Here is an 18,693-nt window from a genome sequence, read left to right as displayed (position 1 = left end):
TATCCTAAGAATCTTGTGACTATGTTTCAATTGGCCCCATCAATCATTGAACAACTTTTTTATCAAACATCTACTATGTGTCAGGTACTATGCTAACTCTGGGGATCCCATGACAAAGAATAAAGCTATTTCTGGTCTCAAGGAGCTTATATTATCTCAGGGAAGATAATTCATCATCATCATAGCCAGCATTCATAGATGTTTTAAGTTTTACAAATATCTTATTTTATTACAACACTGGGAAGTGAGTGCTGTTATTATTCTAATTTTACAGTTGAGGAAACTGAGGCAGAGAGGGATTAAGTGATTTTTCCAGGGTCAAATGATTTTCCCAGGTTCATACAGCTAGTATGGGCCTAAGGCTGAATTTGAACTTGGGTCATCTTCACTCTGGCCCAGTACTCTAGCCACTGTTAATTACCTAGCTGTATCTCACCTACATGTGTGTGCATATGTATACTTATGTGTATGTATGTATATATGTTCATATGTATGGGAGTATATCCAGAATAAACATATGAAAATAAGTACAAAATGAAAACAAGGTAGTTAGGGAGGCATGTCACTAAAAGTTGGGATTGGGAAAGACTTTATGTACAAGATGGTTCTAGAGCTATGTCTTGAAGGAAGTGAAGGATTCTGTGAGATGAGTGTGAGGATGAAGTGCTTTCCACACATGAGACCTCATTGCAAAGGCATTGTAATGAAGTGGCATGTGTGAGGAATATAAAGGCCAGTTGGCTGGATGGTAGAATGTGGAAAGAAGAGTGATTTTATATATGTATCAAAGATAAGTTGGGGTCACCTTGTGAAGCCAGAGGTGTTTACATTTTATCCTGAAACAGTTAGGAAGCCACTGGAGTTTACTGAGTAGAGGAGTGACATGGTCAGATCTACATTAAAGAAAAATCACTTTATCATCTATGTGGAGGATGGAGTGGGAAAGCCTGTAAGTAGGGCCACTTCATTGCAATAGTTTAAGTAAGGAGTCCTGAGCACCCAAATTAAGGTGGTATATGTGTAGGCAATTAAGAAAAGAATGGATGTGAGAGATGTCATAGAAGTATTAAGAGCTATATTTGACATCTGATTGTATATTTTTGGTAAGGCAGAGCGAGGAGACAATACTGAATTTATAAACCTGAGATTGTTTGATTTCATGTTGTTCCACTCCTTGCACTAGAATTTTATGGGAGCAGTGCTCTAAAGACAAAAGAGTGACTTCAGCAGTAGAAACTGAAGACTCTGGAGTAGACCAGGTGACCGATATTTTCGGGGCAAGGAAGACTTTCTGATATCCCTGTATTTCACCATGCATAGGCTCTATTCAATATTTTTTGGAGGGGGGAAGGCAAGGCAATTGGGGTTAAGTGACTTGTTCAAGGTCACACAGCTAGTTAAGTGTCAAGTGTTTAAAGCTGGATTTGAACTCAGGTCTGTCCTGACTTCAGGGCTGGTGCTCTATTCACTATGCCACCTAGCTGCTCCTCTAGTCAATATTTTAAGGTCTATTTTCATGGACTCCAGCCTCCCATTTCTTTTCCTGTTTTCCTATCATGTTTCCTGTGAACAGCCAATAGGTAATTTTGATAGAAGGGTAAGTTATTGACAAAAGAAAATGATTTCAGTTTGAGACATATTGAATTTGAAATGCCTATTGACCTTCTAGTTTGAAATGTCCAATAGACAGCTAGTGATATAGGACCAGACCTCAAGAGAGAGACTGGAGTTAGATACATAGATCTGTGAATCATTAGCATAAAGACATATTGACTAAACACATAGGGCTTGATGAGGTCACTGAAAGGAGGAGAGAGAAGATACGAAGGTCTGGGTCAGGGACTTGGATTATAACCAGAGGTAAGTGGCATTATATAGATGATGAACCAGCGAAGGGAACTCAAAGGACCAGAGAGGTGAAAAATCCAGGAAAAGAGAATATCCAGGAAGAACTATCGGTCAGAATTGATGAATGCTACAGATGTCAAAAGGAATGAAGATGAGAAAAGACTGTAAGAGCTTGGTCAGATATAGTACTTGAATCTGGTTCTTCCTGACTCCAAGACTGGCCTTCTATCCCTATTTATACTAGTACCTTAATTTGATATTCATATATACTAATTTATGTATTGATTTTAAAATTTGTTTATTTTTATTGAAAGCTTTAGGGAACACAGAAGCATTCATTTTAATAGCCAAAATGTCAAAGAAAATAACAGCAATAATAACCAATGCTGGTATTATATGTAAAACAGCATTTTCTGTGTTATTCCACCTGGTTAGCTAAATTTTAATTTCTTCCTAGAGGTTAATAAGCTGTTGTTTTCTCAAAAGAGGGTAAATAGGGACCTCAGGCTCCTGAAATGCAAATTTTTTTTGAATGACATGAAAGTCTTTTTAAATTTTTAGAAAGGGGGCATTTATGAAAACTTGTTAGTTGAGAGAAAACTGCTTTACCAGTTTAGAGATACAGTAGCCTAAGGTAAATGTGATTAAAACAGAAAATATAAAGGCAGCAGGAAAATAAAGGAGGGAGAGAAGGTAGGTAAAGGAGAGGGATAAAAAGCTTAAAATCAAAGACAGCCTCATTTGTCTTGTACTTTTGAGCTGTTTCATAGAAATGTGCCACATGAGGGAGCTCTGGGACTTCAAATGGAAAATGGGAATTCCACATAATGCATTCCAGCAGTCCTCAGGACATTAGCAAATTCTTATTAAACTGTCAAATTTTTAAAGAAATTCTTGCCCCTGGATGCAATTAGAGATTACCACACAGGATTGAATGGACCATAAAATGATTAAATCCAAACACTTTCTTTTTAAACCTAAAAGGCCAGGACATTCCAAAGTGAAAGCTCTAGACACAGCTATTGAGTGGGCCACCTATTAAGGCTCAGGTGGGAGGGTATGTAAAGCAATACAAAGAACCATACAGATACTGAAGTGCTGAGTTAGGGTGAAGGTGAGACCCTTTAGCTGTCGAATTTTCTGGATTTTCCATGATTAAATGTTAACATCAAGTGAAAGACTGCTAAAAACGAAGGGGGGAAAAGTCATTTCCTTTGCTTCAGACCAGAAAAATGTATTTTCAAATGCTTTACATATATCTTTATTTATTTATTGCACTACATGGCCAAGTAGATATACATTTCATTACTCCTGCTGTGTAAATTTCCATGGAGAACACCCCTGTGAGCTTCAAGTTTGCCTAGACTGGATTAAGTCAATGTTTTGCCTCTGATATACTTTTGATTATTGTTCTCTTTTCTTCAGAAAAGGGTTTGTTTTTTTTGAGTTAAAAACAAGCCAGGGAAAGATCAAGAAAGGATTTTGCTCAGAATTGCTCTGTCTATAACTACTAAATGTTTTAGATGAGTGTGAGAAGGTTTATCATTGCAGGCAGAAGAGAGAGTCAATTTTGCACGTCTTACTTTTGTGTTTAAATATTTATTCCTGTTCTTGTTCAGAGAAGATGAGAGCTTACTAAATGGTTGTCAATGTCAAATATCCTCTTAAAACTACTACAAGATATGGTTTTCCTTGTCACCTATCTCTCAGCATTCTCCTGGGGAACGGGTGTCAAATTGAGGTTAAACCACTTGATATACGTAGATATACTTAAATATCAAAAGAATTGTGAATGGCCAATGTTAGAGAACAAGTTTTCTAGTATTTATCTTCCAGTATTTAGTCCTTGTTAAAGCTTTTTCTAAGTCATCAAACTGCTTTACTTCTGAATGATCATTGCGCTTAATTACATAGCATGATGCTGCACATTCTGAAGTTCCCATCAGAATCCAGACATTAAAGGTTTTAGACTATGGGAGTTTGTTTGTGGTTGTCATGTATAAACCCGATACTATCTAAAAGCTGTAATTAAAAGGCATTTCATTGTGGTGTGATTCCCATGTGATCATATAAGTTATGTAAGTTCCTTACAACTTTACAATTATAAATTATAAAGATAATTCTGTAGGATATCAACCTAGGAGGACCACTTAGTACTCTCTTGACACAATCTCATGCTGCATTACAACATTGCACTGACTACCACAGGAAGAGGAGAAAGAATATGTTGATAATTATGTAAAGGATGTGTTGATTTATATAATCTTGGCCTAAGTAGTTTTTTGTTGATTTATTAAGCTAGTACCTAAGCCAACACTCTCTCCCCACCCTCAATCCAACATACACAATCCAAGAAAAAGGGTTCTGGGCATGGTTTAGGGGCCTTAAACAGATGAAGAAAGAATAAGAGCCAAAGAAAGATGCCTGTTGTTGATTTGTGTCAGGGCATGTCTCATTGTAGCTCTTCCAATGATCTGGGCATAATGAGTCCTACACAGTTATTGATGTGCCATATAAAGGTGAAAAAGAGAGGAGCAACTTATACTTGGGTGTGCTTTTCTAAGTGGATATTTCCCAAGTGGAAGAAACCAGGCCTAGAGCCTTACTGGCAGCTTCAGATTGTACTGTTGTACCCTTAGACAATGGACCATCAGAAAGCTACTGGAAAGATTATGTCGGGTTTCCTGGCCATTCTTGGCAGTGTTTAAATTGATTAAGTTCCCCAAATTTCAAACTGGGATTTGTCTGACCATTTCTGAGTATTTCAGGCATGATTGTAGCTGGAAGTTTTGTTCTTCCCATTAGGTCACTGACTCCAGAACTTTATTTCTGGGCAATCTCAAGCACAATTTTATTCATTTAGTACACAATGTTAATTGTGTTTTCAGCTACTCCTCATAATCACAGTTCCTGCAGGGGAAAAAAAAAAGGCTGACACACTCAATGGACTTTAAGGTGCACATTTATACAAACACGCCAGAATGACAGACCCTTAGTTTAGATCAACACAACCATTTTGTACTTTGTCATTACATATTTTTCCCATTACATAATGACTTCCTGCACAGATGACAAAATGCATTTTCTCAACAAAATTATTTTCGGCACAGCTGTTTTGGTGAGTAAGTCATTGCAGGAGTTTTTTGATCAAATGCATTTCATCAAGAAAATAACTTTAGGCACTTCAAACATGTTTGTTTTTCTCCCCCTTTAGAAAACACAACTTTGGAAATGAGGCTCCCTTTTCCCATAAATGTTGGCTCCTTCCAGAGAAACCATGTGAACTCAAAATACAGTATTGCCTCATTTACCTGGCATCACTATGAGGTGTTGTTTCACAGAAGTGAATTTTCCACATCATAGAAGCTCATGCTTCTAATCCCTAAGACTCAAAAAATTGTAATTTATTTTTGAAGAGAACCTTTTTTAAATACAGGGTATCCCAAAACTATTAGTGCAGTACTAAGGTACTGAAACTTAAAACTGTACTAAGTCTTTTGAGACATCCTGTATATTATATACCACCTTGCCTATTTAAAATATACCTCAATATTTAAATAGTTCTATGATCTTGTCAATGTGGGCAAATGATAGCTCATCTACTTCTCAAAAATTGTACATAGAGGATCTATCTAATACCCTGGATCTTTCTTCAAGGTCTTCAGACCTTCTGTAGGTACCAGTGCAGCATCTCTACAACCCATGTTTTGACTCCCCTTCTAAGCACCTTGAGTGTGGTGATTGTTTCATTCTTTGTGTTCGTATCCCAAATACAAAGCACATTGTCTGGCACCTAAGTAGGTGCTTAATAAATATTTGGTGATTAATTGATTATTGAATAGCTAGTCCCCCTCCTTTTCCTATCACACATAATTTGTCCTTTCTTTGTAAACTTGGGGTCAATACAGAAGTGTGGAGAACTGTGTGTTCCTATACCAAATAGCCCCTGGCATTTTTACAGTAGGCTTTCTGTTGCTTCCTTCCTCCTCCATAGCCAATCCTTCATATGTCAGCTTTGATCAACTCCTCTCTCCTCTCTCTCCCAATTTAGGGCTTCTATTCAATTATCTAGTAAAGTACAGGAAAAACTAAAGGGGAAATCCAAGGTCTTGGTACAGATCCTTCCTTTCTATTTTTCATGCCCCCCCCAAATAAATGCTTCTCCACTTATCAGACCTAATAAGTACCACTCTGCTTCTTGGATAAGAAAATCCCTTCCTTTGCTGACATGCCTTGGGTTTCAGGTTCAGGGTTTCAACTACCTTTTCTTCCCCTCCCCTTTTTCCCTTGAAATTCTTGACCTTCCAACTTTCTGGTAGCTATGTCTAGCTCATTATTACCATGTAATACAGCTCCATTAGTATAAGGCAGTTTTCTAATTACTTGCCACGGGGAGCTCCCCAAATTGAAGTTTCTTTTCTTGCCCTGTGATTCTAGACTGAGTTAGGTCTCCTTCCTTTGGGTGACGATGTGATCTTTCTTTGGAGCATAAGGAGTTCCTTACTTAGTTTGGCTCATCCATTCTTCTATTCAGAACAAGGTCCCTTTCCAGACTAAACCTTTCTTCCTGTTCTTAGCTTCTGCTCCTTCACTAGATTCCTGTTTCTGAACCACATGATGCCCAGATCATTGGCAGGACTACAATAATGGAAGAACCTGGGTCCAAATCAAAAATAGACATATTTCATTGGCTCTCTTTCTTATTCCACGTGTTTTAGACTCCTGAGTTATTCTCGGACCCCCTGTTCCTTGGTGTGTATGAATGGAGTCAGGGAAGGGATGTTGGTTTAGACACTAGCTTAATAGATGAACAAAAAATACTTAGGCCAAGTATACAGAATATCAACATATTCACTTTTCTCCTTCTGTCATAATCAGAGCAGTGTTGTATCACCACATGAAGTTGAATTAACTGAGCACTAGCCTGGAAGTCATTTGTGACCCACCCACACAAAGGCATAATTCAGATCCCAGGAAGGAAGCAGTGTTAACCACAGCCAAGTTCAATTTAATATGCCTCCAATACTAGTTACATTGCGCTGTGCTAAGTACTGAGTATACAAAGAGGAGCCTGAAACATAGTTCCTGCCTTCAAGAAGTATGAAATCTAGTAAGGGGATGAGGCACATACACAAATAACTGTGATAAAGTTAAAAGAAATTAGAGCCACTAACTTTATTGATGTCTTTTATTTTCACATAACCTCATTTTCCTCCTGTGTCCTCCTTCCCTCCCAGAGTATAACATAAGTTGAATATGATAAGTGCATAGGAGAGGTCAAAGAGTAAATCATGAGAAATTTGAGGGCAGAGGGTTCACTTCTACTTGGGGAGATCTGGGAAAGCTTCTTGTGGTAACCTAATTTGCTCCTTGAAAGAAGGAAGGGATTTCAACAGGAGATATGGGAGAGTTTATTCCACTCAGAGGGAATAATATTCACACATACATATTATAGAAAGATTTTTATATAATCTACCACACATTTACATTGGGTGTGTGTGTTTTTATCAGTGTGTGTGTATGCATGCAAAAATATAGTCCCTGTCCTCAAGGAACTTACATTCTAATGGGGGAGAAAATGAGAAAACAACATATATACACATAAATGTGTGTGTATATTTAGTAGGCAATGGTGGGTAGGGGCAGAGTGATATGCAAGACCATTACATTGAGAAGATAAAGCTGGTAGTGGTGTGGAGGAGATATTAGAGATGTCAATGAAAGGCAGCTAGGGTGCCCAGTGAAGGGTTTGAATCCTTCCTGAGATACAGCTGAGGGACTTTGGGCAAGTTCCGCATCCCCTCTCAGTCTCAGTTCCCTCATCTATAAAATGAGGATAATAATAGTACTTACCTCATGGGGTGGTTGTGAGAATCAAAAGACACGACACATATAAAATGATATAAAATTATTATGAATAATTTCAGTGGGTAAATATGTATATATTCCCCAACCCCAAATTAACACTCATTTGTGCTAAAAAAAAAAGGGGGGGGGTGGGAAGAAATAACAAATGGTCACTTTCTTTGCCAAGAAAACCTCAAATGGGCTCACAAAGAGTTAGACATGACTGAAAAAATGACTGAACTACAACAGCATGCTAAAAAACAATATCAAATCCCATTAAAAGTGACACAGTTATTTCTATAGTAATAAAAACACCTCAAGAGGACTTCTTACCCTTCCACAAGGGTTTTCTGCATCCATCTTTTTTTTTCTTTTTTTGGCAGGGAGGTTTATCTTGTCTAGACTCTCATCACCTTTTGGCAGCCCCAGATTTGCCAAAGACAATAAATACCCACAAGCCCCCAGAGAGGTGACACCCAGACGTCCTTAGGCATGGCACTAAGAAGTGCTATTTCAAGCACTTTTGTCCTAGAGGGTTCCAGGACATCCCTTTCCTGGTTCATGCTGCAAGCAGGTTATGGGTTGTGGGGACCACTCTCTTGCTGGTAAGATTATCCTTGGGAACTCTTACCCACTCTTCTGTCTAGAATGGTTTGATCCCATGTATCTCCACTTTCCAGTCCTGCCTTCTGCAAGAGGCCTTTCTTGGCACACCTTCCCTCCACTTCCCAACCCCAGCAAACACACCCACCTCATGCCTTTCTGAGAGATTACCTCCCATTTACACCTGATATATCTCATACAATCATAGTTGTTTATCTGTTGTCTCTCCCATTAGAATGGAAATTTATTGAAGGCAGAAACTTTGCCTTTCTAGGTATCATCAGGGCTCAATAAGGTAACAATAAGGTAACAATCAATCAGATCTGGTAATTACTAAATGTATAATTGCTTGTTGACTGACTTCTAACCAGAATGGATTTTCTTGGGGATGTGCCTGTATTTACTTAGTGTACACACATACCCCTCTCCCAGTCCCCCCTTCTCTCATAGAATATAAGCTCCTTAAAAACAGAAACTGATTTTTTTGTTGTTTTTTTTCTGTATCACCCAGCACTGAGCACAGCACCTTGTACTGAGTAGGGGCAGGATAAATACTAGTAGAAATGAATGAAAAAAATGAAGATGGATTGGAAATTGCAAACTCAGTGGCAAGGCCCTTAAAAATTTAATTCCCATTAGGTTTCCTTCTACTTTTCTTAATCCAATATCTCTGGATTGAAAATAAACATTTTTATCAAGACTTCACGTAAAGAAAACCCTTGCTAATCTCTAGGAACACAATTATATGTCTAAGCCATTTGTGAAGATTTGACAGCTTAGCTTATTTTGGAAAGAAATGTGCGTGCATTTGACTTTTTACGTCACAATGCACTGAAATGTATGAGTTTGATTTTTCACTATAGAGGTAGGCATTAATGCCTAACGTAATCTAAATGTAAAACTTGGTGTTCTCTTAGGGTTTTCATAAATAAGCAAAACCCCTTTGTGTACTATTAGTGGTAGAAAATAGAGCTCACACTCACCTTCCTAGCTAATCATGTTACATCAAGTTTTTTATAATACATATTTATTATGTTTTCAGGATGCATATGATTTGATTGGCATTAAGTATAAATCTACATTAGGAAGGGAATACCTTGGAAGGAACTACTACTGCCTACTTTTGCTCCTTAAACATCATGATAGGATAAGCTGCATGCATCTTTGCAAATAGCTCACATTCTCATGCCTCTGTTAATGTATCATGTGACAGGAATCAGGAAGTGGTGGTGACAATGCCATGCCATTGGAGCACAAACTTGATCTGGCACTTTGGATATGGAAAACCTTTGAGTATAGGCTGGTGATGAATTCCATGTCTCTGGTTCAAGACCCTGGTTAGTAAAGTTTTTATAGGCTCATTCTTAGAAGGTTAGACAACAGGTGATGCCCTTTTTTTTTTCAACCACAGCATCTCAGGAATACCATTTACTAACTAAGGTGTGCATATGGTTGTGATCTGTACAACAAATCAAGTCACAGGTCCTTCTGGTACTGAAGTAAGTAGTCAGCGATGTTGATCTCATTTTATTATTTTCATACTTACAGTTAAGTGATTTTTTCTTTATATGAATATATTTTTAAAGTATTTTTTTACTTTTTAAAAATTTTATTCATATCTTTTGCTTTCAAATCAATTCCATCTCTAAATAAATAATTCCCCTAAGTCCCTACCTAGTGAGCCATCCTTTGTTACAATAAATAAATAAATAAAAGAAAAAGGAGGAAGAAGGAAAAAAAGAAAAAAATAGTTCAGGACTAATCTATCAATTGAGTAAATGGTCAATACCTCTTTATCAACCTCTGTAAAGAATGTAATTATATTCTCTCTACCCATCTTCCATAACAATTTCCTCTCTCTCTCTCTCTTTCTCTCTTTCCTCCTCTCCCTCCCTCCCTCCTTCCCCTCCTCCCCTTCCCCCCTCCATTTACATTGTTATAGTTATGTGCATGTAGTTTTGATAATTTTTTTTAAAGTCAAGAGGGAAGCTGAAGACATACAGTACATAATATTAACAGAATGGTTTAACAGAACGTTTGTAAAAGAGTTTCTTGCCCAAGCTCTTCCACTTCGTAGTCTTTCCTTGCTCTGAAACAGAATAGAATTACACAGAATGACTGGCCCATAGAACAGCTTCTACCAAAGAAACGGAAAGGACATTCTCTTACTAGTATCTACCTATACTCACATAAATCCAAAGTTTTATGATAGTTTGCTTCTCTCTCTTTTGAAAGGGAATTGAGAACTCATCTAATATAATGAAGAATAATAACAATTCCTTTATATACATGATACATTCCTTTTATACTAGACAGGATTTCTAAAAAAAACCCATTTTCTCTCTTTTGCACTATTGCTAAGTTAATTTTTATAAAGCTTTGGGAAATTGTTTTCAGTAGCTGATGGATAAAACATTTAAAAAGTATTTGCTAGGTGTTAGATACTGGGCTAAGCACTGGGTATACAAATAAAAGCAAAGGAGAGCTGGAAATAGGGGAGTGTATGCATCCAAACCCATCATGGTTTGAAAATGGCCAGGAAGTATCATGGAGTCCTAGTTCTGGGCAAGATAAGGCTAATGCTCACTGGGTGAGTGGGCAGCCATTTTCTTTCCTGTGGAAAGCAATTCCCAAAGCATCTGAAATGAAAGCCATACCCCAGAAGTGGAAAGCAGGGATGGTTGAGTTCTTGAAATACAGGTGTGTGTGTGTGTGTGTGTGTGTGTGTGTGTGTGTGTGTGTGTGTGTACGAGAGAGACAGAGAGAGAGGGAGGGAGGGAGGGAGAGAGAGAAAGACAGAGACAGAGAGAGGGAGGGAGAGAGAGAGAAAGAGAGAGAGACACAGAGAGATAAAGACAGAGACAGAGAGAAAAAGGGAGAGAGAGGGAGGGAGGGAGAGAGAGATAGAGGAGAGTGAGATGTTGGGGGGCAGAGGGGTGGGCAGAGAATAGTGGTGGTGGAAAATGCCAGGTTAATATACTTTGCTTGAGAGTGCCACCTGATGGTCAGATATGGAAAATGATTTATACTACATCCTGTTAGTAATACTTCCTTAGAGATCTAAGGAGCAAAGGAATCAGAAAATTTCTAAAATGATTATTAGTAACCACTGAAAGGGGACCATACTTATATTATGAGAAAGAATTAAAACATGACTTAATAGTATGATCCATCTGAGCTGCTAAATGCTGGATATTATTATAATGAAGAAAAGGTGTATGTGTTGATGTTGCATCTCAGAACCAGGGAATGAATATTCCAAGGAGAGGGGAGCATGCCAGTGACAAGAAATGCAACATTGTTTTTATTCCCAGTCTTAATTTCTGAATATGAATTGAAAGGCTGGAACATATGAGCTACAAAATTCCTTTTTGTTTTAAAAATTCTGATTTGCATATTTTAAAGAGCCTAGTGTTTAGTTTATAAGTTAAAATTAGTGCATTTAAGAGGAAAAACAGAACATATTTTGGAACAGAAAAAGTCATTTTTATTACTGTTTAAGCTTTAGTTAATAAACATAGGTCTAATAATGGTAAGAATTAACATTTAAGGTTTCCAAAAGTGTTTTCTTTACAGCAACTGTGGGAGATAGGAATTTCAGGTGTTATTATTTCAACTCTATAGGTGGGGAAGCTAAGACACAGAGCTATTAAGTGATTTGAAAATGGAAATGGAAGGAGAGACCTTTAATACTATAGCTGGAAGAGAATTCTTGACCAAACCAAACCAATATATGAAAACCAATATAGACAACTTTGATTATATACCATTTAATATTAATTAATTTAATACTTTTGGTGAATGAAATTTATATAGCTAGAATGAGAAGTGGTTGTGTGTGTGTGTGTGTGTGTGTGAAATCTTTGCAACAAGCATAATCTAATTTCCAGGCTATATAGGGAACTGGTTCAGATATAAAAATCAAGATCCCCAATGGATAAGTGACTCAAATACTATAGATAGTTTTCAAAAAGAGAAAAACTCTTCAACCACGTGGAAAAATTCTCCAAATTTCCAACAATAAGGGGAATAGACATTAACTGTGTTCATTTATGTCTGTCAAATTGATAAGGATGATAATACTGAAATAATGTTGGAGGGGCTGTGAGCAAACAGGCACACTAATACACTGTTGGAGGAATCATAAATTGTTCCAGGTGTTCTAGAAAATAATTTGAAATTATGTGAAAAAGTTATTAAATTAATTGTTCATACCCTTTGATCCAACTATCCTGTTACTGAACTTGTATTCTAAGAAAGTCAAAATTAAAAAAAAATCTCACATTTGCCAAAATATTAATAGCAGCCCTTTTGTGGTTTAACAATAAACTACAAATGAAGTGGGTGCTATTGACTAGGGGAAATGGATAAATAAATCATGGCATATTAATATAATTTTAACATTATTGTACTATGAGAAACAATTGATATGAGGAATTCAGAAGAATATGAAAGGCTTAAATGAACTGGCACAGAGTAGGGTAAGAGGAAATGGGGAAAAACATACAATACAAGTATACAGCAAAGTAAATAAAAATAATACAAAAAGGTAACTGAACTTAGGTTACCTGAAATAAACAGTATTCATTCTCAAGGACAGATCATCAAGTACTCTTTCCTTCTCTTGGTGATGAGGTTGGGGTCACTAGGGGGGAGGAGAATGATAAATAAGAACATAAATAGTTCTTGTATTGCATGGTTTTGCCTAACTCTTTTTCCTTAGTAAGAAGTGAGGTTCAGTCACAGAGAAAGGAGGGAAGCATTCCTCATGCTATTGAGGAATTATACTGTCAGATATGGTCAATGGTCCATATGTTAATATTTGGATTAACTGTACTTCTCCTTAAAAGGAAGAGTTTTATTAGAGGAAGTTATTGGGAAATGCCAGCAGTGTTTAAGGAATCATTGACATTAAAACCAAAAAGGAATTATCTGATTTGCTGAGGGTCACATAGCTAAGAAGTATCAGGATGAATTCAAACTCAGGCCCTGTGATGCTAAAGTCAACATAGCAGGCCAACACATTTTTCATTACATAACACAGCTTTTCTTGCTCAGCAGTTTTTATACAGGACATTTCAAAGTGCTTTTAAGTCAATTCTGTTCAACAATATTATTAAAATCATAGTGTGTGTAGAGCACTGGTCTGTTAGGAGATCTACATGGCTTAGGCAAGAAACAATTCCTTCATGAAACTTCACTGTCTAATAATAAATATAAAATAATATAGAACATTATACGAGGATTGTTCTTCTTTAGCCATGTCTGACTCTTAGTGACTCCATTTGGAGTTTTTTGGCAGAAATACTGGAGTGATGTGCCATTTCCTTTTCTAGCTCATTTTATAGATGAGGAAACTGAGGCAAGTGACTTGCCCAGGGATATGTCTGAGGCTGGATTTGAACTCAGATCCTTTTGACTCCAGGGCCAGCATTCTATCTACTATGCCACCTAGCTGCCTGAATAAGGGCATTAGAGAGGTATAAATGCATGCATTCTTTCATTTGATTCCTTTCATAAACTTGGGGAAGCAGCAATCAATAGATATGGAAAATCATGCTCCATGAAGTTGTTATTTTCCCAAGACCACACCTCCCTAGGCACCTGAGCATTATCTAAAGGTATGTTTTGTGTGCAGTATATACCAACAAAGTATGGAGAAGCTGCATAGTTTAGGCTCAGAATCAAAAGAATAAGATTCATATCTTGAACCTTGTGTGACCTTGGCATCATTTAACTTCCCTGGTCTTCAGTTTCCTCATCCACAAAATAAAGGACTTGGATTCAATGATTTCTGATGTCCCTTCTAGCTCTTCTGACTTATTCTCCATTCAACTTCACCCTAATTTTTACTTACCTTTCATTTGATGAAATGTTGAAAGCTTATGAATCAATGTATTTCATGTTCTCTGCCACTACCAGTAAAATGGAACCTATCTCACTCTCAAAAAACTCTCTTAGTTTATAATCCAAATGACATTTTTTTAACCTTTTGATCATGGCCACTCTGACCTTTCATCTTCTTCCTCAGCATGCCATTCTGTGGGAACAGGTATGATGCTAAGCACCTGGGCGACCTCCTCCATTGAAGAAGTGGCCCAGGCTGCACCTGAGGGCACTCGCTGGATGCAGCTGTACATCTACAAAGACCGGGAGATTACCCAACAGCTTGTGAAGAGGGCCGAGAGGAATGGCTACAAGGGGATATTTCTGACTGTAGACACCCCTTACCTGGGCAATCGCTTTGATGATGTGCGCAACCGGTTCCAATTACCACCACATCTCAGGTACTTCTCTCCCTTCATTATATTCAAGTCTCAGAGTTTGTTTAATTATTCTCTAGTCAAAGTGCATTGACTTTGTTTCTTTGCTATGACAAAAATAAAATGCTGCCATCAATATTATGGTTTATATGGGACTTTACCCCTCTTCTTTGTCACTTCCTTGGGGTGTATGTCTACTAGTGTTATGTCTGGGTCAAAAGGTATGAAGACAGTCACTTTCCAGCATAATTCCAAATTCCCTTCAAAAGAGGGACAGGGTTACATAGTCATTATGTGTCAGAGATATGACTCAAACCCTAGTATTCCTGATAGAGCTTTTTATCCACTATACCATGAAAGCCCTCATATTGTAGGAATGTGCTTGGGCTAGCTCCTACTGGTTCAAAAACCCTTTTGTTAAAATTTTCATGTGAGCATTTACATCTTGAATTTGTTAAGGCTAGAAATTAGGACTTGATTTATCATTTTGTTGGATAACAGAATTTAGAAAATGATGGAGAAAATGATAATAATTCAGATTAACCCTAAAAGTGTAATGGCCAGTTTTTGGAGAGACAGCTGTTAAATATTTAGTAATATATACCTGTTATAGGCATAAACAAAATACATTCAAAGTAGTTTTGGGGATTCGGCACTAGGAGCTAGAAAGATTAGAAAACATTTTACAGAGAAGGTGGCCTTTGCACTGAACAAGAGAAGGGGAGGTGAGAATAGAGTGCATTCAAAGCACGACAGAGAGCCAGTACAAATGCATGGAAGCCATAGTTGGAATGCTTTGTATGAGGAACAGCAAGGAAGTCAGTTTGGCTGGATTTCATTTTGCACGGAGGAGATTATTGGTCAATAAAAATGAAAAGGTAGGTTCAGGTAGGTTGCGAAGGGTTTTAAATGTCAAACAGAGGAGTTTACATTTCATCCTGGAGGCAATAAGGAACTGCTGGAATTTATTGAGGAAGATTGTGACAAAACTAATTTGGTAGCTCAGGAGAGGTTGGACTGGAAAGGGAAGAGACTTAAGGCAGGGAAACCAATGAGGACTTTCCATCATTATGTATCAGGACAAGGCATGAGTAAGGATATTCTTATGGCCTTGAGTATATATACTAGATGGTGGAAAAATTATCATTAAATTTCTTTTGCTATTCAAGTTTAGGTTAAATTTAAAATTGTATTATATAGTAACATGTATAGTGCTTTAAAACCCATAAAGCACTATGCATATATGTATAATTTTGCATGTTATTTTTCTTTGTCTCATAAATTTCCATCTTCACCCAGTACCTTAGGCAATAGATTTAGTCAATAACACTAGAACATAAGTGTGTGTCTCTTGGTAGTAATAATACCTTATATTTGTTTATTGCTTTAGAGTTTACAAGTATTTTTGTTCTTGTGTGTAGCATATATGTTAGCACAAACATAAAGGTATATGGATAGATGCATATTTTAGAAGGATATGTAATCAGGGGATTTGTGATTCAACTGAGAACTTCATGTATGGGAACTCCCTCCTCCCTTCTATTACCTTCCATAGGGGATAAAACCTAGGGAACTGCCTAAGGTAACTAGAGGTCAAAGTTCCTGCCCATCTAGTTTAATACAAGAAAAGGATAAGAATCTAAGTCTTCTCGAATATAAACCTGGAATTCTATCCACTACACAAACATAGTATGCTATCTAATATAACATATCCCTTCTACACAAACATATAGTTGCATATATGTATGTATGTATTTACATATATCTACATATATGTATAAGGGAGAGCTAGGTGGCACAATGGATGGAGTGCTAGACCAGGAGTCAGGAAGAACTGAGTTTAGATCTGGCCTCAAACACTTATTGTGTGACCCTGGGCAAGTCACTTAATCCTGTTTGCCTCAGTTTTCTCTTCTGTAAAACGAGCTGGAAAAGGAAATGGCAAATCATTCCTGTATCTTTGCCAAGAAAACCCTAAATGGGTCATAAAGATCTGGACACAACTGAGATGACTGAACAATGCATATTATGCATGCATTGTGTATACATACATGTATAGACATATACATTCACACTCATATATGTGTGTGTGTGTGTGTGTGTGATCAGAGAAGCAGCACGATATAGAGGATAAAGGTATAGCCTTGTAGTCAGGAAGATCTAGGTTCAAGTCCTACCTCTGGCATGAATTGGGTCTGGGACTCAGTATCTTAATTGCTCAGTACCTGAGCAAACTTTCTGTGATGGGAAATTGTAGAAAAGTGGCAGATATGCATTCTTAAATGATCTTTCCTCACTAGGACATCATCACACCAATGGAAACACAGATCTATACCGTGTGTATATACATTGCCATATATGTATATATATATATATATATACATTTATATCTATCTATCTATCTATCTATCTATCTATCTATCTATCTATCTATCTATCATCTATCTACCTACATATCTATTAATCTATCTATATTATACATGGATAGGGGATGAACCTGTGATTTCATTGGTTTATGAAGAAAATTGATAAGAACATTTTTTCTGCCAATGTAAGTCAGCACTTTCTCTGAAACTTCAAGTTTTAGGGATTACTAGACTGCAAAAGTGGGAAATTTGCAGTCTCGAGGCCACATGTGACTGTCTTGGTCCTCAAGTGTGGCCCTTTGATGGAATCCAAGTCTATAGGTTCCCCATTCCTGGCCTAGAGTATTGAGAAGTCAAGTGATTTGTCCATGATCACCAAAGGCAGTATGAGTTGGCATATATAGAGTATAGAGCACTGGGCCTAAAGTCAGGAAGACCTGAGTTCACATCCAGCCTCAGACACTTATTAGCTGTATGACCCCGGGTAGGTCACTTAACCTCTGTTTGCCAAAATCCTCATGTATAAAAAATAGAGATAATAATAGCCCCTACCTCCCAGGGTTGTCGGGAAGATCAAATGAGATAATAATTGAAAAGTGCTTAGCACAATAAATGTAGCACATAGTAAGTGCTATATAAATGTTAGTTATCATCACCATCATCATTATCAATTTGAACCTGAGTCTTCTGGTCTCTGAGGCTGGTGCACTATCTATGCAACACTGCCTCTACTGTATACAAATATGTACAATATTATACACACATTATGTACATATAGAAATGCATAACACATGTATGTATACATAGAAACAGATGCACAAATAGAGAGAGGGAAGGGTGGAAGGAGAAGACAGAGAGAGAGGAAGGGAGGGGAAAGGATGGAGAGAGGGAAAGAGGAAGGGAAGGAAGGGGAGAGAGACAGAGCAAGAGACAAAGAGAGACAGAGAGACACACAAAGACAGAGAGAGAGGGAGGGAGGGAGAGAGAGAGAGAGAGACAGAGAGAGAGAGAGAGAGAGAGAGAGAGAGAGAGAGAGAGAGAGAGAGAGAGAGAGAGAGAGAGAGAGAGAGATTACAATGTATTTATCAAAGATTTGGGCTGTAACTCTTGCCCCCTTTTATCTATGTAGGGTCACTCTCTGAGCAGTTGGAAGGGTTATTTCTCTGTCCTTTCACTTTGTTCTTGGGCTCATGCCCAGATGACGTGAAGAGCTAAGAGACAGACAAAGCCCCCTTTTATTTTCAGGTTTTTACCGGAGTACCTAAGGCACCACAGCTTGTCATATCTCCCATCTGAAGATGACCGAATAATTAGTAACACATCCAGGTTACAGGGAATACAGGAAACACCCCGTAGCCGCCTTCGCCCTGGCCCGTGAAGGGAACACTAGCTCTGTTTGTTACAGGCTGACGTGGAGGGCCGGCTCCTTCTGGTTAGCTACTCATCATACCACATCCAGCACTCACAGGCAGAGTTCACTATACTAATGGGAGGCACAGGCTTCCGCTGAAGTTACATACACCCAAAGAGCACATTCGTTACAACCTGATATGAAATCTGTCTTATTTCTGCTACTGACCTTATTCACAGGGGGTGAAGCCTGGCTTTTCAAATGTGAGGTTTGGCAGGCAGGGGAGACAGGAAATCCAGAAGAGAACGAAAAAGTCTGTAAAAGCTGGTTTCTTCCAGGCTTTACTGCTTACATTCCACCCCACCTCTCCACCTCCCCACCTCCCCACCTCCCCACCTCCCCACCTCCCCACCTC

General features: G+C 37.9%; 1 protein-coding gene across 1 annotated transcript in view; it reads left to right on the top strand.

Annotated features, from left to right (window-relative positions):
• HAO1 (hydroxyacid oxidase 1) overlaps positions 1–18,693 on the top strand; it is a 68,219-nt gene that overhangs the window by 25,652 nt on the left and 23,874 nt on the right. The window contains exon 3 of the mRNA XM_069062767.1: positions 14,330–14,585. Within this exon, the coding sequence (XP_068918868.1) occupies positions 14,330–14,585 (256 nt within the window). The remainder of the gene's footprint in view (positions 1–14,329; positions 14,586–18,693) is intronic.

This window comes from Petaurus breviceps, unplaced genomic scaffold, assembly GCF_028583685.1.
Source record: "Petaurus breviceps papuanus isolate PSGF00001 unplaced genomic scaffold, PetGlider_PUasm1.0 90504, whole genome shotgun sequence".
NCBI lineage: Eukaryota > Metazoa > Chordata > Mammalia > Diprotodontia > Petauridae > Petaurus > Petaurus breviceps.
The sequence above is the reverse complement of the archived record's forward strand: the minus strand, read 5'-3'. Positions and strand labels throughout refer to the sequence as shown.